At 46.8% G+C, this 26382-nt stretch overlaps 1 protein-coding gene across 6 annotated transcripts in view; it reads right to left on the reverse strand.

Annotated features, from left to right (window-relative positions):
• CHLSN (cholesin) overlaps window positions 1-26382 on the reverse strand; it is a 114913-nt gene that overhangs the window by 85842 nt on the left and 2689 nt on the right. For 2 of the 6 annotated variants that reach the window (XM_077140411.1, XM_077140412.1), the window contains exon 2: window positions 12061-12175. In XM_077140411.1, the coding sequence (XP_076996526.1) occupies window positions 12061-12174 (114 nt within the window). In that variant the 5' untranslated portion in view covers window position 12175. Of the gene's footprint in view, window positions 1-11838; window positions 12024-12060; window positions 12176-26382 lie in introns of those variants that run through there. The other 4 variants (XM_077140410.1, XM_077140409.1, XM_077140414.1 and 1 more) reach the window with 4 other exon arrangements.

Here is a 26382-nt window from a genome sequence, read left to right on the forward strand (position 1 = left end):
GGGCCTCCACAGCTCCCCATGGCCAAAGCCAGAACAAACTGGGGCACGAAAATAATATATATAAGGCTATAACCCAAAGACTAAAACAAATGTCCACAAGTCCGTCCTGATAGGAATAAAGAAGTGTCGAGAAAGGACAATCTCCGTGCAAGAAGACCTCGCGACAATCCGTCAGCAACTCCACCCGCATGGGTGGGGCAGGAGCCCCCTCCCTAAGTGGGGGCCACGCACTGTGAGCTTCTCCCACAGAGGACAATACGGAAATGGGGGAAAGCCACTGCACAGCGGAGGCCCCGACACCGACGCAGCCGAGCTCAGCGGGTGGTCACGGTCACCGTCCCGCGCAGTGAGACGCGTGGACAGACTGTCCTTGAAGTGATGAGACGGCAACGCTGCCCCACCCAGAGCCCGTCCAACAGGAGAGGCTTCAGACACCGCAGAGAAGGGACGCTCCAACACAAACCAATGCACATACGCCCAGAAAAATTTCTGGGAGGACACAGGAGAAAGTGGCAAAGTGGTTGTCTCCCAGATGGGTTGCTGGGGGACTATCTGACATTCAGGACACAGCCTTCTTATTTTTTAAAGGTTCAAACAGCATTATTTATGAAGCACACACAGGAGTCAAGAGGTTGTTTACATATTTACAACACCAATAAAAAACAAACAGGCAAAAAAAGACCTTAAATATTAAAATGCATTTTGAATCAAAGCTCTACAAACTCCTCTGGAGGAGTGAGGGAGGGGGAAATACAGAAAAACAAACACTGAATTCTTATCTGAAATCCTTTAAGCAAGCTGTGACCCAAAAGGTTTCTTTCAAGTATGGATTTGTGTAAGGCAGTATTTTTGTTGTTTTGGCTAAAGTCTTTTAAAAAAAACAAAGTTTTATTCACACAGCCCACAACCCATCCTCAGTGCACAAGCAATGGCTCTGGGCATAATCACAGTTACGCCTTCACCGCCAGAGTCACAGAACATTCTCCTTTCTTTTGAAAAAAATCCTTTACCCTTTATACCTGTGCTACATCTAGCTTGGTATAGTGGCTTTGTTACAATTAATGAAAGAATATTACAATGTTACTGCTAACTAAAGACTTTAGTTTATATTAATTGTATTTTTTCTGACCTGCAATCCTTTTATTTACCTTGTAATAGTGATGTCCCTTTGTTCTAGTTTATGTAAGCACTTCCTAATGTTTGTACAATTAACCACCATCGTTGCCTACTCCGGCTTTTGCTCATTTATTCGGCCCCGGTTTTACCCTCTAGCTCTCCTTCTGTGACACACGCGACTTGAGCCTCCCTCTTTCAACCACACTCTACTCAGCCTTGCACTTACACTCACGGTATTGTGCTGTCGCCACACCGAGCCGGGCTATCCACTCCCAACCCTTTACAGCCCCCCTGGCTGCCCCACCGCGGCCCACTCTCTGTCTCCTGGTAACCTATGCTCTTGAATCTAACTCTCGGAGTTTGCTCATTACAGTTAGCAAATAACTATCGAGGCAATGCAGCATTCGTCCTTTGTTTCTGGCTTATTTTGTTCAACGTAATGTCCTCAACACTCCCGTACCATCCCATGCGCCAGGCTTCAATCTGCCTCACAGGTGCGGATATTCAATCGAATGGACAGACCCCCTTTGCTTGTCCACCCACCCACCGAAGGACACGTGGGTCATTTTCTTCTCTCCCTTCACTGTAGCCCTAGTGCACACGTGTCTATTAGCGTTCCGCTTTCAGAGCCTCTAGGGATATACTTAGCAACGGGACCACTGGATAATCAGGCAGTTCCACAGCTTCCGGGGAACTGCCGAGCCGGCCTCCGCACTGGTGGACCATTTCACACTCCGGTCAGCAGTGAGTAAGTGTTCCTACATGCTCTCCAACACTTGCAGTTTTGTCTGTTTGATAATGGCCATTCTAGTAGGTGTGAAGTAGTATCTCACTGTGGTTTTGATCTGCATTTCCCTAATAGCGAGCGAAGCTGAGCATCTTTTCTTGTGCTTTTAAGCCGTGGGCATTCCCTTTTTGGAAAAGTGTCTATGTAAGTCTTTTACACATTTTTAAATTGGGTTGTTTGTCTTTTTGTTGTTGAGTTGTTCAGCATATACACTTTTGTTCCTTTTGAATTTTTTTTAAACTTGTTTTCAAATATTTCAAATTTATAGGACAGTGGCAGAAACGATATAAACCGCATACAGAAAACTCCGATACATGTCCCACCCAGATACCCAGATCCACCAACTTCTAACATTTTGCCATATTTGCTGCATCATTCTATCCATCCATCCATCCATCTTCCTGTTTTCTAAAATTTGATTGAGAGTAGGTTGTTTACATCATGCTCCTTGAACATTTAATACTTCCATGTGCATTTTTAGAACAAAGACATTCACTTCTGCCCTTTTCAATTTTTATCATTGCCTGCATTACCTAATGAAAATATAATTTTTTTAAAGCATTGTAGAGTTGTTACAAAAGAAATAGGAAAATAGGTCAGTGAATAGAATAGAATTTAGATCCACGAAGATTTAGAGGATTAAAATGAAAGGGGGAAAAGAGGACAGAATATTTACTAAACGATACTAGACAACTGGCTTTCCTTTAGAAAACCTACAGTTCTAAGGGCCACATCACACAAAACATGAAAACAAACTTCAATCGGTTTACAAAACAAAATATAAAAATCAAAACCATAAAAATTAAAGAAAAATATATAAGAAAATATGTTTATAATTAATTACGGAAGCGGGAAGGTCTTCTTAAGGAGGGAAAAAAACCTAGATACCATGAAGGAAAAACTCTGACAGATTTGCATATAAACTCATTTAAGACAAGAAACAAATTGGGAAAAAGTACGTTTGACATACATTTTTTAATTTATTTTTTATTTTCTGGCATGGGCAAGCTCTGGGAATCGAACCCAGGTCTCTGGCATAGCAGGCAAGAATTCTGTCACTGAGCCACTGTTGTACCACTGTGACATATATTTTTTAAAAAGCTTTTTCTTTGTCTAAAAGGCAATCGATTCAAGGGGGTGCGAGGGGAATTCAGTGGTAGAATGCTTGCCTGCCATGTGGGAGACCTGGGTTCGATTCCCGGCCCTTGCACTTCCCAAACAAAGAAACCAATAAAAACAAACAATTCAACAAATGGTGCTACAATCATGGGATACTCACAGGGAAAAGGAACGAAATGTGACACCACCATACACACACACACACACACGCACACACACACACACACAAAGGCAACTGATTCAACAGAGAAATAGGTAAAAGAAGTCATGAGGAAATTCATGGGAGAAGGAGAGATCCTTAATAAATAACTGAAACATTTCTCAGTCTCACTAGCAATCAGGAAAATGAAATCAGAAACAGGTAAATGAACTAACAGGACGGCTAACCGGGCTGCGCTCCAGCCACACAATGCAGCTCCACGCACGAACTCAAACCGCGACTGGACAGGGACGGTGGGGGCTCTTTGCCCAGCGCACTCGGCGACCGGTTCTGAGACACGGTGTTTCAGAGAGAAAGCGCTTCCCGCTAGGGGAGAAGCAGGTCAGATGTCCTGTCAGCCCAAACCCATCTCCCAGAACGGCAGTGGTTCTGACCGTTTTAGGGCGCTGGACAACGGGCAGCCTTTAGGGTCACGGGCACAGGGGCCCCTGATGATGTAACCCGAGGTGGTCCCTTCACTGGGCTTGCGCAGACTGAGTCTATGCTTATCACAGAACTGAGAAAGTCGGTGGCCTTAAAATGACAACGGGGAGAACTGGATATCCATATGCAAAAGAATGAAAGAGGACCCGTATCTCACACCCTATACAAAAGTTAACTCAAAATGGATCAAAGATCTAAACATTAGGTCTAAGACCATAAAACAGTTAGAGGAAAATGTAGGGAGATACCTTATGAATCTTACAATTGGAGGCGGTTTTATGGACCTTAAACCTAAAGCAAGAGCACTGAAGAAAGAAAGAAAGAAATGGGAGCTCCTCAAAATTAAACATTTTTGTGCATCAAAGAACTTCATCAAGAAAGTAGAAAGACAGCCTTCACAATGGGAGACAACATTTGGAAACGACATATCAGATAAAGGTCTAGTATCCAGAATTTATAAAGAGATTGTTCAACTCAACAACAAAAAGACAGCCAACCCAATTACAAAATGGGAAAAAGACTTGAACAGACACCTCTCAGAAGAGGAAATACAAATGGCCAAAAGGCACATGAAGAGTCGCTCAATGTCCCTGGCCATTAGAGAAATGCAAATCAAAACCACAATGAGATATCATCTCACACCCACCAGAATGGCCATTATCAACAAAACAGAAAATGACAAGTGCTGGAGAGGAGGCGGAGAAAGAGGCACACTTATCCACTGTTGGTGGGAATGGCAAATGGTGCAACCACTGTGGAAGGCAGTTTGGCGGTTCCTCAAAAAGCTGAATATAGAATTGCCATACGACCCAGCAATACCATTGCTAGGTATCTACTCAAAGGACTTAAGGGCAAAGACACAAACGGACATTTGCACACCAATGTTTATAGCAGCATTATTTACAATTGCAAAGAGATGGAAACAGCCAAAATGTCCATCAACAGAAGAATGGCTAAACAAACTGTGGTATATACATACGATCGAATATTATGCAGCTTTAAGACAGAATAAACTTATGAAGCATGTAATAACATGGATGGACCTACAGAACATTATGCTGAGTGAGACTAGCCAAAAACTAAAGGACAAATACTGTATGGTCCCACTGATGTGAACAGACATTCGAGAATAAACTTGGAATATGTCATTGGTAACAGAGACCATCAGGAGTTAGAAATAGGGTAAGATAATGGGTAATTGGAGCTGAAGGGATACAGACTGTGCAACAGGACTGAATACAAAAACTCAAAAATGGACAGCACAATACTACCTAATTGTAATGTAATTATGTTAAAACACTGAATGAAGCTGCATCTGAGCTATAGGGTTTTTTTTTTTTTGTATTTTTTATTTTTATTTTTTCTCTATATTATCATTGTATTTCTTTTTCTGTTGTCTTGCTATTTCTTTTTCTAAATCGATGCAAATGTACTAAGAAATGATGATCATACATCTATGTGATGGTATTAAGAACCACTGATTGCATATGTAGAATGGAATGATTTCTAAATGTTGTGTTAGCTTTTTTTTTAATAAATAAATAAATAAAAAAAAATGACGACGGGCCTGACCTTTGGTATGACAGTGAGGTGTTGGTGACTCACAGGTGAAGTCTGAGCTACGCACATGTCAGGCAGAACCATTTTGGTTAGCTCCAGCTTCGGTCATCAAAATAACTGGACCTACAGTGGTTTAGTCCTGGGCCGCCCCCAGGCCCTTCGTTAATAAAGGTTAGGGGCCGTCTGCAGTGGTCACAAAAACCAGATAAAATGAGCACAAGTGACGGCCAGTCACAAGGTGTTTACACTTGCAGGGGCACGAGGGAAAGGCTCTGCAATCACCATCAGAGATCAAGGCAGCTGGGTTACAGTTCAGAGATTTCAGGTATTTCCCTTTGTCTACTCCAATACACCAGCAAGCAGAAAGGAACATCTATATAATGATTCAGCATCCACACTCATCCCTTAAATCCTAATTTCTTGATTACAAAAAGACTAAGACAGATCTGCACAGACTGACTTGGAAACATCTCCAGGACATATGAAGTCAAACTGGCATGTTAACCAAAAGTACAAACCATTTAAGAAAAATTGATAAGTTGGACTTTATCAAAATTTAAACTTCTGTTTTTCAAACGCCAGTACTGAGAAAATGAAAAGACCAGCCACAGCCTGGGAGAAAATACAACTGCAAAATAAAACACTGATACAGGACTTGTATGCAAAATATATAACAAACTCTTAAACCCCAACAACAAAAACAAACAAACAAAAACAATAAAAATGGGCAAAAGATTGCAACAGTCACTTTGGAAAGATAATTTTGATTCAGCATCCTCAGTCATTAGGGAAATGCTAATTAGAATCACAAAGGGAAATTACATTTTAAACATATGCAGTTTATCACATATCAGTTACACCTCAGTAAAGCTGTCTAGAAAAATCAAAGGCACCCCCCGTGAGACCGGCCCGCAGCCAGCAGAAGGACCTAAGTCCAGCTATGACGTCCACCCAGGCTGCACAGGCCATGGAGCAACCGGAACTCTCTTCCGCCACGGCTGGGAAGCAGTGTGGACAGGCTGGGAGCAGCTCAGCGATTGCCTTAAAAACTAAACCAGCACTTACCATTCGACCCAGCAGGCCTACTCCTAGGAACTTACCCGAGAGAAAGGAAAACATTTCTTGGACTCAGACGCAAATGTTCACTGAACATTTTCTGACCAAAACTGGAAACAGCTTAAATGTCCAAAGACTGGTGAAAAGATAAACAAACCCACGACGATTCCATGCAATGGAATATAACTCAGCCATAAAAATGGACAGGCAGCGATGGCAGATCAGTTAGCTTCAAGGACAGGAACGGAGTGACGTCCTCTCTTGCCAATCTGCAAGTCTATCTGCTTATAATTCCAATTGAGTAGCACTCAGGTCACAGAGTAGAAACCAAAAACAATGGAGAGGCTGAAATTCTGATAAGAGAAACAATCTGGGCTTCCAGGGAGCTGCCATAAAGACTAGCAACCCAAAAATGTGATGACAAAAAAATCCACGGCCAAAGCAGTTACCACTTTTTGAGGCGAGATACCATTCCTACAACGTACTTGGCTGGCAGCAGCCTGAGGCCATGAGGTTCACAATGCCATTTTGATGGGTTTATAACACACTTACAGGATTAATACGGGTCCCAAAATCACGAGGGAGGAAAAAAACCAGCATGCAGTGTGGGCTGGACTGAGGAGCTTTGCCTCTGTCCCTGCAAACAAGCCCCGTGACCCCGAGAGCACACAACGTCAGAACCTGCCCTCCCCCGTCCTGCTGGACCCCACCATGTTCCCACAAAGCCTCCGAACTCAAGGGACACGCCACTACCCTGGGGAACTGGTCCCCCGGGGCTGACCGAGAACATGCACTACATTTTGAAGGGAAAAGGGGGTTTCTGTTGTGTTGTCAGGATGCACCCCTATCCTCGGGGTTTCCCTCCCCACATCATCGACACCCCAGTTTGAGAAAAGCTGCCCCGTACCTGCTCTGGAGCCCGGCGACCCTGACGCTCCCCAGGCACTGAGCCACCCGCCATCTGAGCACAAGTCTCGGGTGACGGAGGTCTGGGGCCAAGACCCAGCAGCTCCTGTTCCCTGCTGCACACCAAGCAGCCGGGGACTCTGGGCAAGTGACCTGACTCAGGACCTGTGTGCAAACAGGCCCCCACCTCGGCTCCCAGGCAGCTCAGGGGCTCCTCCCAATGAGAGTAGGAGGCCCGGTGCAGAGCCACCATCTGTCGCCTCCCCCCCAGTGGCCACCCCCGGTCCAGGTAGCCACAGTGACTGGTGACAGCCGGGGAGAGACAGTCAGCTCACCACAGGCCCCAAACCCACAGGACACTCGGTGGCCTTCCCCTTCACATCGCTCAGTGTCTACTAAGCGCTTTTAATGAGATTAGGCACAAAGGAGGGGAAGAGGAGCAGAGGAGGGAGGCAAGAAGGAGAGCAGGGAGAGGGGCAGAAGGAAGCGAAAGGAGGAGAGGAAGGAGGGAGGAAGACAAAAGGGAAGGAAGGAAGGAAAACTGGGGAAGGGTGTGTGGGCGGGAGGGAAGGCAGGAAGGCCTGTGGCACCCACCTCTGCATTTCACCCAATTCAAAGAGCTGATGAGAAGCCAGCCTGGGGTCCCAGGGTCCTAAACGATCCCTTTTACATATCTGTCACCTAAACTTAATCCTCATGAATCCTTCCAAGTAGGAAGCTACTCCTGGGAGGGTAGAAGTGACTTGCCAAGTGACACAGCTAAGTGGGGGCACAAAGCTTGACCCCAAGCCCGTGCTCACCAGGGAGGGCAGGAAAGGGCTCTGGAAGGGGAAGCAGCAGGCAGAGCTGAGACCCCTCGGCCAGGGCGCCGTCCTCCAGAAGAGGACACGCTGCAGGTGGCAGCTCCCTCCTGAGACCAAGATGCTCACACCGACCCAGACGCGAAGGCAGAGCTCTCTGAGCAACTCCCAGGCTGACCACCAGGTTCCCAAGACTGCAGGGCCACCGGCAGCTCTGCGGGGTGAGGACAGAGCAGAGGTAAGGGAGGAGCGGCCAGAGGGTGTCCCGGCTGACGGGCCACGACGCAGCGCAAGTGGCACCAGCAGCAACTGGCCGCACAGACAGCTCCAGAGGCCACAGTGACCATGCCGTGGGAATGGCTGCATGGGGTGCAGGGCACAGGGGGCGGCTGGCCAACCCACGCTCCCAGGAAGGGCGTTTCTGGGAGGACAACAGTGGCCAGAGAGGGGCCAGTGGTGGCGCCGTCCTCCATCCTGGACTCCAGAGGCTCATCTGGGAGACTCAGGCCAGCAGGGGGCAGCTGCGGCCCTTCCCCACTCACTTCCAGGGCGCCCCTCGGCCTCCCAGACCCAGCACTGACCCCTTCGAAAGCCCTCAGGCTCCGCTTTTGCTCCTTTTGCTTAAGAAAATATGGCTGACACCTTGTTTGAATAACTTCCCCCAGAAGCAGGGGGGAGGGGACGTGACGGCGGAGCCCACGGGTGTTCCAGAGGCAGGGCCTCCCCACCGGGTCACCGCCCGGCACAGTTGCTCTGGGCGAGAAGCGGCTGCTGACCCCTGCCGGCCGCCCCGCGCTGTGGACCGCAGTCCATGGCCACCCCAGGCCCTGCTCTGCCGCAGGCCCCCCAGCACTCCCCACGGCACCGGGGGCTCACCCGGGAGTCAGGCTGTGTTACAAACTCAACAGGCCCAAACTGCATTCTTTTTCTCCTTTATTTTTCCAAATTTCTCTTAATTAACATGTACTTTAATAATGAAAAACTGCATACTTCAATAAAACCTGTTTGAACGTCAACAAGGGATATCACCACCTAACTAAGGTAACATGAGCTTATGCGTTTGCCAGAAACAGCCTGTTTGTAGGTTGCTGCAGGGACCAGCAGCCTACAAAGCAGGGGGCATGCAAGAGGAATCCTCACAAAAGGAAGCTAGAGGCTTCACCGCCAAACAAAACTCTCCAAGGCGGCAGTGCAGAGCTCTTTTTAAAGAAATTAGGAATCTCAAAAAAGAACAGAAACTTGTCTCTAGAAATAGTCCGAAAAAATCCTGTGCAATTGGGACTATGGGGGGAGCTGGGGGTGGGCTGGACCACTGAATAAACCTTCAACCTGCTTTCAAGAAACCAGTCTCCACCCGGAATCTGGCAATCAAATCAGAGGTGGGGCGCGTGAGAGCAAGACGCAGCGTGACTGGGAGGGATGAGAGGGTCGCAGCTGCTGAGAGCCCTCGAGACCATCAAGGTGCCCTGCAGGCACTTCTCCTGCCCTGGACACTGGAAAAACCACGAGGCTTCTCCCTAGAGAAGTAAAGCAGCCCCTGAATGGGCAGCCAGACTGCACGCTCGGCCTGAGAGAGCCTAAGGAAGGGCAGCCCAGGCCCCTTGGAGAGCCTGGTGCAGCCTGACCTCTCCTCGCCGGGCCGGCAGGGACCACTCTCTGCACGCCCCTCCCGCAGCCACAGGTGCAGGCTCCCTGGGGCGCTGCAGGCCAACCGGGGGACCCCAGGGACATGGGCCAGCAGCCATGGCACTGGGCCCACATGGCCAGAGGGACATGGGCCAGCAGCCATGGCACTGAGCCCACACAGCCAGAGGGACATCAGCACCTCTAAAGGAATCTGCGAGTTTGGGGGTACCCAAGAAAGCTGCCCCCAGAGTCCGTGTGCTGTGCACTCTCCTGCCTAAAACCATCTGGGAAAGGCTCAGAGCAGGTTGTGGCCAAAGTGTGGAGCCAGAGTCATCCCGTGGGTTCTTTTCCACACAATGCCCCTGACACCCCATTCCATGAAAGAGGCATATCCGTCACCCTGAATCCTAAGGTGGGCCACTGCCCCGGGGTACAGAAACTCCAGCCATAAATAAAGGGGCAGCACGAAATACCAGGCGCAATAACAAATAACTCCTGAAATAAAAGTGAGCACAGAGCAGGAGTCAGCAGCTGATTCTTTACAAGTTGGTGAGTTCCAATTTTTTTCTTTCAAAAAACTGAGGTAGGACCAAATCAAAAAGTCATGTAATAGTGGATCAATAAAATAAATTTTTGATAATATGTGCCAAAAATTGCATAATGAAGGAAGGTTGAAGGAATTAAGCAACACTTAAGCAATGTAAAACTCCTTCTGTTCCCACTTACTTCGGTGAGCACGGCTGCCCAGCCTCTCGTCTGGAGGCAGGCGCAGGCTGCAGCACGCAACGTGCTCTCGGATGCGGAGCACCCGCCAATGGGAGCCGCCAGAGCACCGAGTCACGTGCGTTTAATCCAACTTACTTTTCTGTTGAGTAATCGGTCAAAACTTGCAATATATTTTTGTTTTGATCAACTGTATACCGCTAATGCAGCTCAATACAGAAAAACATTTAATCACTCAGAGCTTTGCAGTAACAGCAAATTGTTACATTTTCAATTTTAAGTTTATGTACACATTTTTGAGGTAGATTAGATTACAGGATGAGCAATAAAATACTCAAGCATAAAAATATATAACTTTAGGAAAAGAGATTGTTCATTAACTTTATAAAATGTGATGTCATTTTATAAAGAAGAACCCACGGGATGACTGGTGTGAAAGTCTCCCTGAGAACGTGGGGCATGACTCCAGGGGTAAGTCTGGCCCTGGCACCATGGAATCAACAGTGCCTTCCTGACCAAAAGGGAGAAAAGTGTAATAACGTAAGGCACTGGTGGCTAAGAGAGATCAAATGGAGCCAAGAAGGTATTCTGGAGGCTGCTCTTATATAGGCTTCAGTTACATATTGCTAAGTGCCACAGTTTGCTGAACCCCAACCAGCATCCCTCCTGTTGACTCTTAAGAACACCCAGGGCTCGAGCAGAGACTCTATAAAGGTTTCATGCACTAAGTTTTCCTTCCTGGAACCCATAATTCCCAGAGGGCTCCAAGGTCAGATAAACCCTGAAACCCAGAGGGACCAGCCTCTCTGAGATCATCAGCCATCGCATCCCGTATCCTCCAGTGTGCACACCCCTTCTCAACACTGCCTAAGGATCCCTATAGACTGGGGGAGGTTCAGAGGAAGAGGAGGAGGGACAACAGAGAAAACAGGATTTAACAAATGAGAGTGATGCCGAAGCACCGTATTACGATTCCTTCTAGTCTCCAGTGTTTCGGAGCAGCTTGAAGGAAAAATCTGAGATGGGGGAATGACAAACTCTGGAATCTGTTCCATAACTACCTGCTGAGGTGTGCTTTGAAAATTGCTGACTTTTTTCCCTTGCTTTGTATAAAAACATTAAAAATAAAAAAGATGTGATGTCAATGGTTTATTTTCAGACCCTCAATATTCATGTATGTTATAGGACAAGTTTCAAATTTAGCTTTGTAAATATACATTTGCAGGCCACATCCCAAGTACCACCTGGGGACAGGCATCGCCTTCTGCCACGCTCACAGCCACTACTCCTGAGACCACTGCCACGAGGCCGGCTGCAGATGAGGCAGGGACGCTGTTCTCGGCTGGGACACTAACACCCCAGCATGTCCCTCCACCTCTCGAGGGCCCTGAGCCTCTGTAAGCGTCTCATCCCGTCCACTCCGTGCAGAAAGCACCTAAAGCCCGCGACGCAAGCCACCGGCTGCCCCAGATTCAGGAGGCAAAAGCATAGCCCAGTCTCACCTCCGGACGCACCTCCTCTGGAGGCAACGTGGGCAGCCCCAGATTCAGGAGGCAAAAGCACAGCCCAGCCTCACCTCCGGACGCACCTCCTCTGGAGGCAACGTGGGCAGCCCCAGATTCAGGAGGCAAAAGCATAGCCCAGTCTCACCTCCGGACGCACCTCCTCTGGAGGCAACGTGGGCAGCCCCAGATTCAGGAGGCAAAAGCACAACCCAGCCTCACCTCCGGACGCACCTCCTCTGGAGGCAATGTGGGCAGCTCCTTTACCGACGCCTTCTTCAATTTTTTGTTCTTTTTCTCTGCCACTTCAGTAATTTCTCTCTTCTGTTTTGCCATCCTGAAACAGAAAAGGTAAACTGTTAAATACACAGGAAATAAAAGGTGCCAGGTCATGGAATATTTTAAAACAAAGGTGGCGTGCCAGTTGGAAGGGGTGTGTGCCCTAGAAAAGCCATGCTTTAATCCTGATCCATCTTGCGGACGGAGCCGTTTCCTTTAATCCCTATCCAGTACTGCAGGCTGGAAACTCGATGAGGTCATCTCTGCAGAGATACGACACTCCTAATTGTAGGTGTTAACTTTTGACTAGACGGAGATGTGACTCCAGCCATTCCAGGCAGGTCCTGATTCGTTCGCTGGAATACTTCAAAAGAGGAAACATTTTGGAAAAAGCTTCAGAGCCACAAGAGCCCATGCGACCAGAGACCTTTGGAGATAAAGAAGGAAAACACCTCCACGGAGCTTCATGAAATAAGAAGCCTGGAGTGAAAAGCTGGCCGAGGTCACCATGTTCGCCGTGTGCCTTTCCAGTTGAGAGAAACCCTGAACGTCATCGGCCTTCTTGAACCAAGGTATCTTTCCCTGGGTGCCTTAGACTGGACAACTCTAGCCTTGCTTTAATTTGGACACTTTCACAACCTTAGAACTGTAAACTCGCAATTTAATAACAAAATATAAAAGTTCAAAGGAAGTAAAAGTCCCTAGCTGCATCAGCTATGGATAACCAATTTAAGGTCCTATTTCCCATTTGTCTTTTTTTCCTGAGTGTTTTTATTTAATGTAACTGCAATCATACATGTGTTATATAGTCTGTATTTGTAATTTAATACGAACACAAAGCTTTTACAACTAAGAGCTATTAACACTTTTCGTGACAGAATCACCATCTTTCAAACCTAAAAATTATAAAAATGTATCTATTTCCTATTTACTGAGTATTTGGAATCATTTTTATCTTCTACTGTTATAAATAATAGCTCAATAAGTGTGTTAGTTAGATTCAATTGTCAACTTGGCCAGGTGAGCATACCTGGTTTTGTTGCTGCGGATATAAGCCAATGGTACGTGAACCTCATCTGTTGCTAATTACATCTGCAGTTGGCTAGGAGGCGTGTCTGCTGCAATGAGCGACGTTTGACTTAATTGGCTGGTGCTTAATTGAGAGAGTGCAATGTTGCACAGCCAAGCAGCTCGGCATTCCTCATCTCAGCACTCGCAGCTCAGCCCAGGCCTTTGGAGATGCAGAAAGAAGTCAACCCGGGGAAAGTTGTTGAAACCCAGGGGCCTGGAGAGAAGGCGGGCATAGACCATCCTCTGCCTTCCCACGTAAGAAACAAGCTCAGTGGAAAGTTAGCTGCCTTTCCTCTGAAGAACTAACAAAATAAATCCCCTTTTATTAAAAGCCAATCCGTTTCTGGTGTGTTGCATTCCAGCAGCTAGCAAACTAGAACAATAAGCTATTTACTTAACACTTCTATATAAGAATTACTTTTTCAGTGTAGAGGTAATGAGCACTTTAAAGATGGTAACACACGTGGCGCATTTCTCTCCAAAAGGCCAGTACTGGTTTCACTGATCCAACTGAGAAAATGGTAGTGTCACCCAAGCTAGGGTCGCAGGGGCGCGCTGGCTTGGCACGTCAGCCAGCCTGAGGGAAGGCACTGAGGACGGCAGCCAGAGCCCGCGTGGGCCCTGGGAAGGCTGAAGCCGCACCTCCAGGCCCATGTCCCGGAGCAAGAGGGCACTGTGGTCAGCCTCCCCCGCCGCCCCCCAGCCCGCCGGGCCAGGGCCGAGCAGCAAGGCCCTGGCGGTGCCAAGACGGGGCGCTGCACGGCGGCTGGCCATCAGCATGGCGGGGAAGTGACTTGTCCCTGGGGACACATGGACAGTGCAGGAAGCCAGAGCAAGACGGACCAGGGGTAACGACAAGTGTGAATCGCTCCCATTTCCTCACAAAAGCACCCAGAAACACTGGAAAACAAGAGAAAGAAGAACTCGACGTTCTCCACACAGTGCACAAAGGGAAAATACAGGGAGTTCCAAAGGCCCAAGAACTACCGGTGCCCAGGAAACTGACAATACCAAAATTCAGGGCCTCGCTCGGGACAGAGGACCCCGGCCGGGAGGAAAGGACAAGAATGAAAATGGGGTGAGTGCTGCAAAGGCAAGGCAGGGAGCCCCAAGGACACCGACACAGCCCCAAAAGAGGACAAGAGGGAGAGGGAAGGCGAGGACGGGAGCAAGGGCAGGCCTGCAGAGGCTGCACATCCTGACAGAGAACCAGCAGGAAAACCTTTCAGGATTTGCAAGCCACGTGCCCTGCCAGGACGACCCAGACCTGCGGGTGAAACGCCGGGACAGCCAGGGGCAGTGGGAACTGCGTAGGCACAGCGATTCCAACACAACTTTGTGACAAGAGCAGGCTTCCCAAGGACTGGGGGCAGATGGCGGGGCAGGAAGTGCCAGGAATCAGCCCCAGGAATCCACGAAAACAACCACCAAACTGGTAGAACTGCCTGAATCACCATTTTGATGATGGAGGAGGTCACTGGCCCTACAGCCCCTGATTCTGGGGTTCAGTGACTCGGCCGCAAGACCCGCCCTCTCTCCCCGTCCTCCATGCCTCCACTTCCTCCATGCCTCCACTTCCTCCAGCCAGCCCCAGCCGTGGGCTCCGGACACCCACTGGACAGGCAACTGAGGTGACAAGCACCCCTGCCCTGCTCATGTGGAGAGGCCGCGCCTGGCAACCCCGAGGGCCTGGGGCACAAATGCCAGCAGCTCCTGGCAGCCCCCACCCTCAGGCAGGAACCTGATAAGGCTCCTACTTGTCCAAAGCATGCATTGAGCACCTGCTGTGTGCCAGGCCCTGTGCTAGGTGGGGCCCTCCTGGGGCTCTCCTTTCTGTGGGGAAACATTTCAAAGACTGGGAGGCGGGAGACCCATTTCCACAGTGCAGGGAGGCTCTCAGGAAGGACGTGGAGGCCCCGGGGCTGGAAAGGCAAGCGAAACAAGAGGACCAGCAGGATCAAGGGGCAGCAGGTGCAGGTGGCCCCACCCAGGGGTGGGAGGAGGGGTCATGGCACAACCTCCCCTGCTCTCCTCCGTCCCAGCTTCCCTCCTACACAGGAACAGACACAAGCGTGCCTCCAAGGTGAAGTGTGTTCCACGGGGATGAAAGGGTCACACACACACCTGGACAGGCCAGTAGGCAGCGTTAAGAACACATGTGCCTGTTCCCGGAGGCCCAGAAGAACCCCTGCCTGATGCACGGAGAGGCACAGAGCACAGGAGAGGGTCGGGCCGGCTGTGGGACCTTGGCTGGGAGCAAACATCTTCAGAGAGAGACAAACATATAATAACATAATACACACAGGTAATATGCACACTATAACTGCTATCCAAAAAACAAAGAAGAAATCAGGAAAGCAGAAAAGAGCTGCAGAACAGTTGCCGCTTTTTTTTTTATTATTAATTAAAGAAAAAAAGAAATTAACCCAACATTTAGAAATCATTCCATTCTACATATGCAATCAGTAATTCTTAACATCATCACATAGATGCATGATCATCATTTCTTTGTACATTTGCATCAATTTAGGAAAAGAACTAGCAAAACAACAGAAAGATATAGAATGTTAATATAGAGACAAAAAATAAAAATAATAATAATAGTAAAAAAAAGAAAAGACAAACTGACAAAAAAAAAAAACCTATAGCTCAGATGTAGCTTCATCCAGTGTTTTAACATGATTACTTTAGAATTAGGTATTATTGTGCTGTCCATTTTTGAGTTTTTGTATCTAGTCCTGTTGCACAGTCTGTATCCCTTCAGCTCCAATTACCCATTATCTTACCCTGTTTCTAACTCCTGCTGGACTCTGTTACCAATGACATATTCCAAGTTTATTCTCGAATGTCGGTTCACATCAGTGGGACCATACAGTATTTGTCGACGCTTTTAAAAGGGCACCATAAGCAAAGGGGCTGGCAGCAACCAGCACACCTGGAGTCCAGGGCCCGGTTTCTAAACACTTCTCTACAAGAACCAGCACCCTGGAAGATTCCTGGCTTGGGGTGAGGAAAGCACATGGAAAACCTGGGACTCAGACTATGCCAGAAACTGAGGAAACCATCAAGCAAGGACGACACAGGAGCAGCAGAAAGGGCTCCCTTTTGGGCCAAGTCAGGGCTCCAGTGGGTTCCGCACACTGAAAGAATAGCACCTGCAAATTCCAATCTGCAAACTCCTTAATTAAACTTTATTCAGAAATGATACCTGAACCTACGGGCTATACATTTCATATAGTTGTATAAGAACAAATCTTGAAAGAATGAGTAATTGTTGACATGGGGACACTGAGAGGAGAAGGGACGATACCAGCCAATTACCTTGTCAGAGAAGGAAGAAAAAGTTCAGAAACTATTTACATGTCAGTTACGGTAAGAGCTCACACAGATGTACGTTCACTCTGTATCTTATCAAAAAGTTTAATTACCATTTCACTAGTTTAAAAAAGACAAACACTTTTCCTTATTACAGATTTTTTAAATTGCTCCACATAGATGTTGACTATCACTTTGAGATGACTGTCACAGAAAACAACATTTTACTAACAGTTTTGCTCAAGCATTTTGAATAAGGCACTGAGGCAATTCAGTGGGGAAAACAGCCTTTCAACAAACTGTCCGGGGACTCCTGGAAATACACGTGCAGTAGAGTGAAGTGGGACCCCTACCTCAAACCACACCCGAAAATTAAATTAAAAAGGCTCACGGGGGCGGCCGGAGGTTGGGGGGCTGCGCTCACCCTGCTCCCGGGGGGGGGGGGGGGGGGGGGGCGGCGCGGGGAGAATGGCCGGGATTGAGGCCCCGGGGGCTGGGTCGGCCGAGATGCCCCTTCCCCGTGCCCCTGCCCCGGGCAGGTCCAGGCCCCGCACCGCCCGCGGGCAGCCCGGAGGTGGGCCCGGCGCCCACCACGAAGAGCCGGGCCTCGGGGCCGCTCAGCCGGGGGGGGTGAAGAGCCGGGAGGTGGGCGCCGCGCGGAGGACCCGCCGGGCACCACGCGCTGCCGCACCACCCGCCCCGCGCCGCTGTCCGCCCCCGGCCGCCCGTGCCCGGGGAGGGCGCGCCTGGGGCTCGGGAGCACCACCTGCTGGGCAGAGCGGGGACTGCAGGCGGGCGCAGCCGCGCTGCCTCGGGCCCCTTCCCTTTTGCTGTTTTCTTTCTTAAATATAGTGTGTGTGTGTGTGTGTGTGTGTGTGTGTGTGTGTGTGTGTGTGTGTGTGTGTGTGTGTGTGTGTGTGTGTGTGTGTGTGTGTGTGTGTGTGTACGTGTACTTCAACGCTGTATGGCAGGGGAACATTTCATTATTTTTCCATGCAAGCATCCCATTACTGCAGCACCATTTGTTGAATTTTTGTTTGTTTTGCTGATTTGCTTTTTGGGAAGTGCATGGACTGGACATCAAACCCAGGTCTCCTGCACGGCAGGCAAGGATTCTACCACTGAACTACCCTTGTACCCCCTCCATACATTTCTTATTAGTAGTAGTATTGTTATTTTTACATTTTATTTTTATATACACATTTTTTACATATTTATATTTCTTAATGATTTTATTTTTATTTCATGTTTTCCCTTTTTTTCCTCTCCCTTCTGTGAGCATCAGCCTGAGTTCACTCCCCATATAGCGTAGGGGTGTCTCCTTCTGACTTTAGGGCCTACTACTATTCAGCTATGGGGTTTTTTCCCACATTTTAACTAATTATTTATTTATTTAATTTACCTTTCTGGGTGTTTGGGCCAGAATCGAGCTCAGGACTCCTGTGGGGCAGGCGGGCATTCTGGTTCTGTAGTACCCCTGCACCCCAGCCTAGCCTTCAACAGACCCCCGGGAGAACCATACCCCTACGTGAGATCCAGACCTTGGTTTGGTAGGGAAATACTGACAAACCAAGTACAAAAGGAAACTTTTGATGCAAAACCAAATAGAATAAAAGCTTTAGGCAAGTGCAGGAAACCAACTTGCAAAATAACCTTACTAAGATAATCAAATGCCCCAAACACAACAGAAAATCATAAAGCACATGAATATCCAAGCAGAAATGGTTCAGCCAAATGACAAAATCAAAACTCCAGAGGGGACTCAGAAAATGGAACGATTATTCAAGGATACTTATAAAGGATATCAGGAAGACAGTGGAAGAGCATAAAGAATTTAAAAGGTTAAATAGAAAAATGGCAGATTTCACAGAGATGAAAGATACAGTAGACCAAATTAGAAATATACTAGAGATACACAATAGCAGATTTGAAGAAGCAGAAGGAAGAATAAGTGAGCTAGTACAACAGAAGAACTGAACTACAGTGCACAAAAGAACAAATGGCAAGAAAGATGGAAAAAATGGAACTGGGTATTTGGGAAATGATGGAAACAAAAGGCATGGAAATATAAGAAGTAATGGTGTCCCAGAAGGAGAAGAGAAGAGCAAAGGGCTGGGAACGTTAGTTGAAGATACAATCGGGGAAAAGTTCCCAACCCTAATAAAAGACATAAATACGTAAATCAAAGAGGCCCAAGAAAGCCCAAATAGAATAAACCCGAATAGGCCAACTCCGAGACACATATTAAACAGTCAGGCGCTGAAGAGAAACAGAAAGTCCGGAGACGGGCACGAGAAAAGCTACCTACTACACACAAGGTAAACCATTTAGACTGCGTTCAGGCTACTCAGCAGGCACCGTGGAGGCAAGAAGCAGTGGTGCGATATATTCAAATCCTGAACGAGAAAGGCTTCCAGCCCAGAAGTCCGTGTTCAGCCAGATGGTCCTACAAAATTGAGGGAGAGATGAAAATCTTCAAAGACAAAGACCGAGAGAATTAGTCCACAAGAGACCTGCCCTACTAGAAACACTAAAAGGAACCCAATCAGCTGGAAAAAAAAGACAGGAGAGGGAGGTCTGGAAGAAGGCACGGAACTGAAAAGTGCCAATAAAGGTCACTGAAAGGACAGAAAGAGAGAGGGTGACCCTCTCTACATGGGACATGACTCCCAGGGATGTAAACCTCTCTGGCAGTATGGGACAGAAACCCTATAACAAGCTGGGACTCAGCATCAAGGGATTGAGAAAACCTTCTCGACTGAAAGGGGGAAGAGAGAAATGGGACAAAATAAAGTATCAGTGGCTGAGAGTTTCAAATAGAGTTGAGAGGTTATCCTGGAGGTTATTCTTAAGCATTATATAGATATCCCCGTTTTAGTTTAAGGTGTATTAGAGTGGCTGGAGGGAATTGCCTGAAACTGTAGAGCTGTGTTTCGGTAGCCATGTTTCTTTAAGATGATTGTATAATGATGGAGCCTTCACAAAGTGACTGTGTGATTGTGAAAACCTTGTGTCTGGTGCTCCTTTTATCTATGGAATAGACAGATGAGTAAAAAATATGGATTAAAAATAAACAAATAATAGGGGGAACAAATGTTAAAATACGTTGGGTAGAGGGACATACTAATGGTCAATGAGAGGGAATAGTAAGGGGTATGGTATGTATGAGTTTTTTCTTTTTATTTCTTTTTCTGGAGTGACGTAAATGTTCTGAGAAATAATCATGGTGATGAATATACAACCGTGTGATGATATTGTGAGCCACCACTCGCACACGAGGTATGGAATGTTCATACGTTAAGAACATTCATGTTGCATGTTGATTGATTTTATTAATAAAAAATTTTTAAAAAAGAGAGGGAGAAAAATATATAGACCTGATGAATAAAAACTAAAGGATATGATAGCATATTCAAGAACTGCTTTTACAGTTATCAATCTGAATGTTAGTGGACTAAACTCATCAATTAACAGACAGAGATTGGCAGAATGGATTAAAATACATAATTCATCTATATGCTGTTTACAAGAGACTCGTCTTAGACCCAAAGACTCAACTACATTGAAAGTGAAAGGATGGAAAAAGATATTCTACACAAGTAGTAACCAAAAGAAAGCAGGAGTAGCTATACTAATACCTGATAAAATAGACTTTAAATGTACAGACATCATAAGAGACAAAGAAGGACACTACGTGTTAATAAAAGGGACAATTCACCAAGAGGAAAAACTGGCAAAACTGAAGGGAGCAATAGATGCTTCAACAACAATAGAGGGAGACTTCAATACACCACTCTCCACTACAGAAAGAACAACCAGATGGAGGATGAACAAGGAAACAGAGAACCTAAACAACGTGATAAACAAATTAGACCTAATAGACATAAACAGATCATTACACCCCAGAACACCGGGAGACACATTCTCTAAGGCTCATCAAAATTTCTACAGGGCAGATGATACGCTGGGACACAAACGAGTCTTTAAAACTATCCAAAGGATTTTCTCCAACCACCAGGGAATGAAGCTGGAAATAATAATCACCAAAGAAACACAGCTTTCAGAAATACATGGAGATTTAAACAGTAATCTCTAATCTGCGGATCTAAGAAGAAATCGTGACAGAAATCATTAAACACTGGAGATGAATGATAATAAGAATACATACCAGAACTTACAAGATACACAGGCAGTGCTGAAAGGGAAATTCATTGCCCTAAATGCCTATATTAAAAAACAAGAGCAAAAATCAAGGACTTAAATACTCACCTGGAGAATACAGAGGAAAAACAGCAAACTAACTCCAAAGTGAATAAAGAAGAGAAATAACAAAGATTACAGGAGAAATAAATGAACCAGAGAACCATAATACAATAGAAAGAATCACAAAATCAAAAGTTCGTTCTTTGAGAAAATCAGTGGACCCCTAGCTAGACTAACAAAGAAAAAAAGACATGTTGCAAATAAAATCAGAAAAGGGGGAGGGGTCATTACCATGGATCTTGAAGAAATTATAAAAATCATAAGAGCACTGCAAGCCAACAAACTAGACCACTTAGATGGAATGGACAAATTCCTAGAAGCACACGAACTACCTACATTGATTTGAGAAGAAATAGATCTCCACAAACCAATTACAGATCAGGTACTCAATCAGTCATCAAAAAATCTTCCCACAAAGAGAAGTCCAGGACCAGATCAGGAAAAGACAAGGAACGATACCCATTGTTATTCAATTCAGTGCTAGAAGTTCTAACAACAGCTGTGGGCAAGAAAAATGAAACAAAAGGCATCCAAATCAGAAAGGAAGAAGTAAAACACTCATTATTTGCAGATGATATAATCCTATATATGGAATCTGGAGAAATCTATGACAAAGCTACTTAAGCTAATAAACAGATAAAGCAAAGTGGCAGGATACAAGAGTCATTACTCAGTAGTGTTTCTATTCACTAGTAATGAGCTAACCGAGCAAGCAAGTAAGAAAAAAAATCCATTCATAATAGCAACTAAAAGAATCAAGTACCTAGTTATAAACTGAACCAAAGACAAAGGATATATACACAGAAAATGAGAAAACATTGCTAAAAGAAATCAAAGACTTAAATAGGTAGAAAGACATTCAGTACTCATGGAGAGGAAGGCTAGCTAATGTCATTAAGATATCAATTCTACCCAAACTGATCTATACATTCAACACAGTACCAATCAAAATTTCAACAACCTACTTTGCAGACTTGGAAAAGTTAGTTATCAAGTTTATTTGGAAAGGAAAGGGACCTCAAATAGCCAAAAACATCCTAAAAAAGAACAAAGTGGAAGTGTACTTTAAAACTTATCATAAAGCCACAGTGGTCAAAACAGCATGGTACTGGCCCAAAGATAGACCTATTGATCAATGGAATCAAGTTGAGAGTTCAGAAATAGATTCCCAGATCTATGATCAACTGATTTTTGACAAGGCCCCTAAATCCACCAAACTGGGACAGAACAGTCTCTTCATAAGCGGGGTTGGGGGAACTTGATATTCATGGACAAAGGAATGAAAGAGGAACCCTATGTTACACCCTATACAAAAATTAGCTCAAAGCTGATCAAAGACCTAAATATAAGAGCCAATACCATAAAATTCCTAGAAGAAAATACAGGGAAACATCTTCAAGTTCTAGTGACCTTACACCTAAAGCACAAGCAACAAAAGAAAAAAATTGATAATTGGGAACTCTTCAAGACTGAACACTTCTGTGCTTCAAAAGATTTCGTCAAGACACTTCCAACATGAAAAAGTCAGAATGGCCATGGCCCAAACACCCCTAAAGAGCGGGATGGAAAGATCAAAGGTGATGGTGGAATTATACAAAGAAGGTAGGATTTAACAAATTAATATGAATGCTGACTCATTAAGTTGATACCTCTTTTAGTCTCCAGTATTTCAGCACAGCTAGAAGTAAGAACCTAAAATGGAATTGTCACCTAAGTCAAATTCTAAAATATATTCTACAACTAATTGTGGTGCTGCTCTGTGAAATTCATTGCTTTCTCTGTATGTATGTTATTTTTCACAAAATAAAAAAGGAAAAAAGTCGATTGTGATGATAAAAAAACATTTAAGCTCTCTAGCCTCCTATACTCTGGAGTAGCTAGAAGGAAAAATCTAGATGATCATATGGTAGCCCATGGCAGACTCTGGGATCTGTCCTGTTAAGATCAGGACCAAAGCACTCCCGTTGAAGAGTGCTCTGAAAACTACTGCTTTTTTATTTCTTTGCTTTGTATATATGTTATACTACACAATAACAAAGTTAAAAAAAGTTTACACCCACAATTCAGCATGCCACATCTCCATGAAGATAATCTAATCAAAATTCTCCAACCTGCAGTGCTGAAACAGGTTTAAAGGAAATGGTTGCCTCCACAAGATTGAATCAGAATTAAAACAGCTTTTCTGGGGTACATAATACTTTCAAACCAGCACAAAGGTATATGGGACAGTATTTCTAAAAGGTAATTTTGTACCATTTATCCAGTGCTCTCACTGGTAATTTCACTTTTCGTCCTGATGAAATAATCATGGACAGAGATTTATATATAAGATGACAATGGCAGTATTATTTCTCATTCAAAAAAACTGAAAACAAAACTGTCCAACAGTAGCAGGCTGGTAAATGAACGACTCACTTATGCAAAGGAACCCCACTACAAAACCATTAAACCAAAATCACAAAGAAGATCCAACCATTTGAGGAAGTGCTCGTAATACAACGCAAAGTGAAAATGCAGGGTACAAAATCTACGTGTACAACACAGGACCCCAGCTTTACATGAAAAATGACAAACAAATATGCACAAAGGAAACAAACTAGAAGGAAATACATTTAAAAGTTAACATTTTAGGGAGTAGGACTATAAAAATGCTTTTTGCTTACACTTTTCTGAAATGTCCACAATGAAACAGGAGGGAAAAAACTTAAAAACTACTAGCCTTTTAGAGCCATGAGAACCAGGAGAGCCCACGCAGCTAGAGGCCTCTGGAAAACGTCCCTGGGGAGGCTTCATGAAACCAGAAGCCTGGAGAGAGAGCTAGCAGACATCACTGCGCTCGCCATTAGCCTTTCCAGTTGAGAGAGAAACCCTGAACTTCACCCACCTTTCTTGAATGAAGGTAACCTCTTCTTGGTGCCTTAACTTGGACATTTTTATAGACTTGCAATTTAATAAATTCCCCCTTTAAAAAAAAAAACTCACAATACACCAGTTCAGAGGTGTTCACGAAGCAAATACACACCTCCACCAGCAGAGAGCTGACCATGCAGGTCAGGTAAAAGCAAGGAAGACAGAGCTTCCGCCCCCGACCAGGAAATCGGCCAAACTCAACGAAAGCTCCAGATCTCCAGTTCACCACGGGGTGAACACGCCCCGGCCCCAGCGTGAGAGGCTCCCGCTTCCCAGTCCAGCCCAGCTAAGCCACCACTTCCGTGGTCTGGGCCCAGGCAGGGGCCTCCCTGTATCCACTGGCCCTTGAAATCCAGATGTCTCTTCTGAGGAGCGAGCAGAAGAGGCCAGCAGTAGAATCTCGGCTCCTGCACACAGGACTGTGGCTGTGCTGCCTTCTACACCCACCCGGACTCCTCGTTCCAGCTGCGCCTCCAGACCCTGCACAGCCTCTGCTGTTCGCCTGGACCTCACTCCCCTGCCCTCCCGTGGCCACGCCCCAAGCCCACCATCACCCCAGTGCTCCCTCCTCCCTTTCCAGCTCACCCCCTCAGTCCCACCAGGACCTTCTGGCACAGACCCAACTGTGTCACGTTCTCACTTCCCCGGCCCATCCTTACAACACTCCCTGCCCTTCTCTCCATCATCCTTGCCCGGCCAGACCCCGACGTCAGGACCTGCCTGCTGTGGCCCGACTCTGTCGGCCACAAGCCTGGAACTTTACACGTGAGGAAATCCACAGGATCAGGCCAACCAGTCTCACTTCAAATTCCAAACCACTAGCTCGAGGGGATCTCTGATGCTCCCGCCTGGCAAGTCTGCTACAGGCCCCTCGTCTCAACCCTCTCCCAATCTCTTCAAACCTGCACATCTTCCCCCCCCACTAATTCCTGGCCAGGAGAAAATGAAGGCAACAGAAGGAACTTCCACCAGCTCCCTACACAAGCACCCACCTTCTCCCCAGTGCAGGATAAACTGTTCCTGTTCACCAAAGCCAACCCCTCAGGGTGCATCCCCAGCCCCTCAACCGCCACAGGGCGGCCCTCCAAGCGGCTCTCCTCCTCCCTCCCCCTCTCCCACATTGGCTCTACTCTTCAGACAACCCCAGATCAACTTCCACATCTTAGACTCTCCCAACTGCAGATGCCCTCGGTGCACATCGCATTTCCCAGCTCCCTTCTGCGGCAGGACCCTAAATTGTTGTCCACTTGTGCAGTGCACACCAGATTTACCCGTTCCCTTCTGCGGCAGGATCCTGAATTGTTGTCCACTTGTGCAGTGCACACTGCATTTCCCTGCTCCCTTCTGCGGCAGGATCCTAAATTGTTGTCTACTACGCAGTGCACACCGCATTTCCCTGCTCCCTTCTGCGGCAGGATCCTAAATTGTTGTCCACTTGTGCAGTACACATCGCATTTCCCTGCTCCCTTCTGCGGCAGGATCCTAAACTGTTGTCTACTACGCAGTGCACACCGCATTTCCCTGCTCCCTTCTGCGGCAGGATCCTAAATTGTTGTCCACTTGTGCAGTGCACACCAGATTTACCCGCTCCCTTCTGCGGCAGGATCCTAAATTGTTGTCCACTTGCGCAGTGCACATCGCATTTCCCTGCTCCCTTCTGCGGCAGGATCCTAAACTGTTGTCTACTACGCAGTGCACACCGCATTTCCCTGCTCCCTTCTGCGGCAGGATCCTAAATTGTTGTCCACTTGTGCAGTGCACATCGCATTTCCCTGCTCCCTTCTGCGGCAGGATCCTAAATTGTTGTCCACTTGTGCAGTGCACGCCGCATTTCCCAGCTCCCTTCTGCGGCAGGATCCTAAATTGCTGTCTACTACGCAGTGCACACCGCATTTCCCAGCTCCCTTCTGCGGCAGGATCCTAAATTGTTGTCCACTTGTGCAGTGCACATCGCATTTCCCCGCTCCCTTCTGCGGCAGGATCCTAAATTGTTGTCCACTTGTGCAGTGCACACCAGATTTACCCGCTCCCTTCTGCGGCAGGATCCTAAATTGTTGTCTACTACGCAGTGCACATCGCATTTCCCAGCTCCCTTCTGCGGCAGGATCCTAAATTGTTGTCTACTACGCAGTGCACATCAGATTTACCCGCTCCCTTCTGAGGCAGGATCCTAAACTGTTGTCCACTTGTGCAGCGCACACCAGATTTACCCGCTCCCTTCTGCGGCAGGATCCTAAATTGTTGTCTACTACGCAGTGCACATCGCATTTCCCAGCTCCCTTCTGCGGCAGGATCCTAAATTGTTGTCTACTACGCAGTGCACATCAGATTTACCCGCTCCCTTCTGCGGCAGGACCCTAAATTGTTGTCCACTTGCGCAGTGCACACCGCATTTCCCTGCTCCCTTCTGCGGCAGGATCCTACATTGTTGTCTACTACGCAGTGCACATCGCATTTCCCAGCTCCCTTCTGCGGCAGGACCCTAAATTGTTGTCCACTTGCGCAGTGCACACCGCATTTCCCTGCTCCCTTCTGCGGCAGGATCCTAAATTGCTGTCTACTACGCAGTGCACATCGCATTTCCCAGCTCCCTTCTGCGGCAGGACCCTAAATTGTTGTCCACTTGTGCAGTGCACACTGCATTTCCCAGCTCCCTTCTGCGGCAGGATCCTAAATTGTTGTCTACTACGCAGTGCACATCAGATT

The sequence above is a fragment of the Tamandua tetradactyla genome, chromosome 23 (genome assembly GCF_023851605.1).
Source record: "Tamandua tetradactyla isolate mTamTet1 chromosome 23, mTamTet1.pri, whole genome shotgun sequence".
Lineage (NCBI taxonomy): Eukaryota > Metazoa > Chordata > Mammalia > Pilosa > Myrmecophagidae > Tamandua > Tamandua tetradactyla.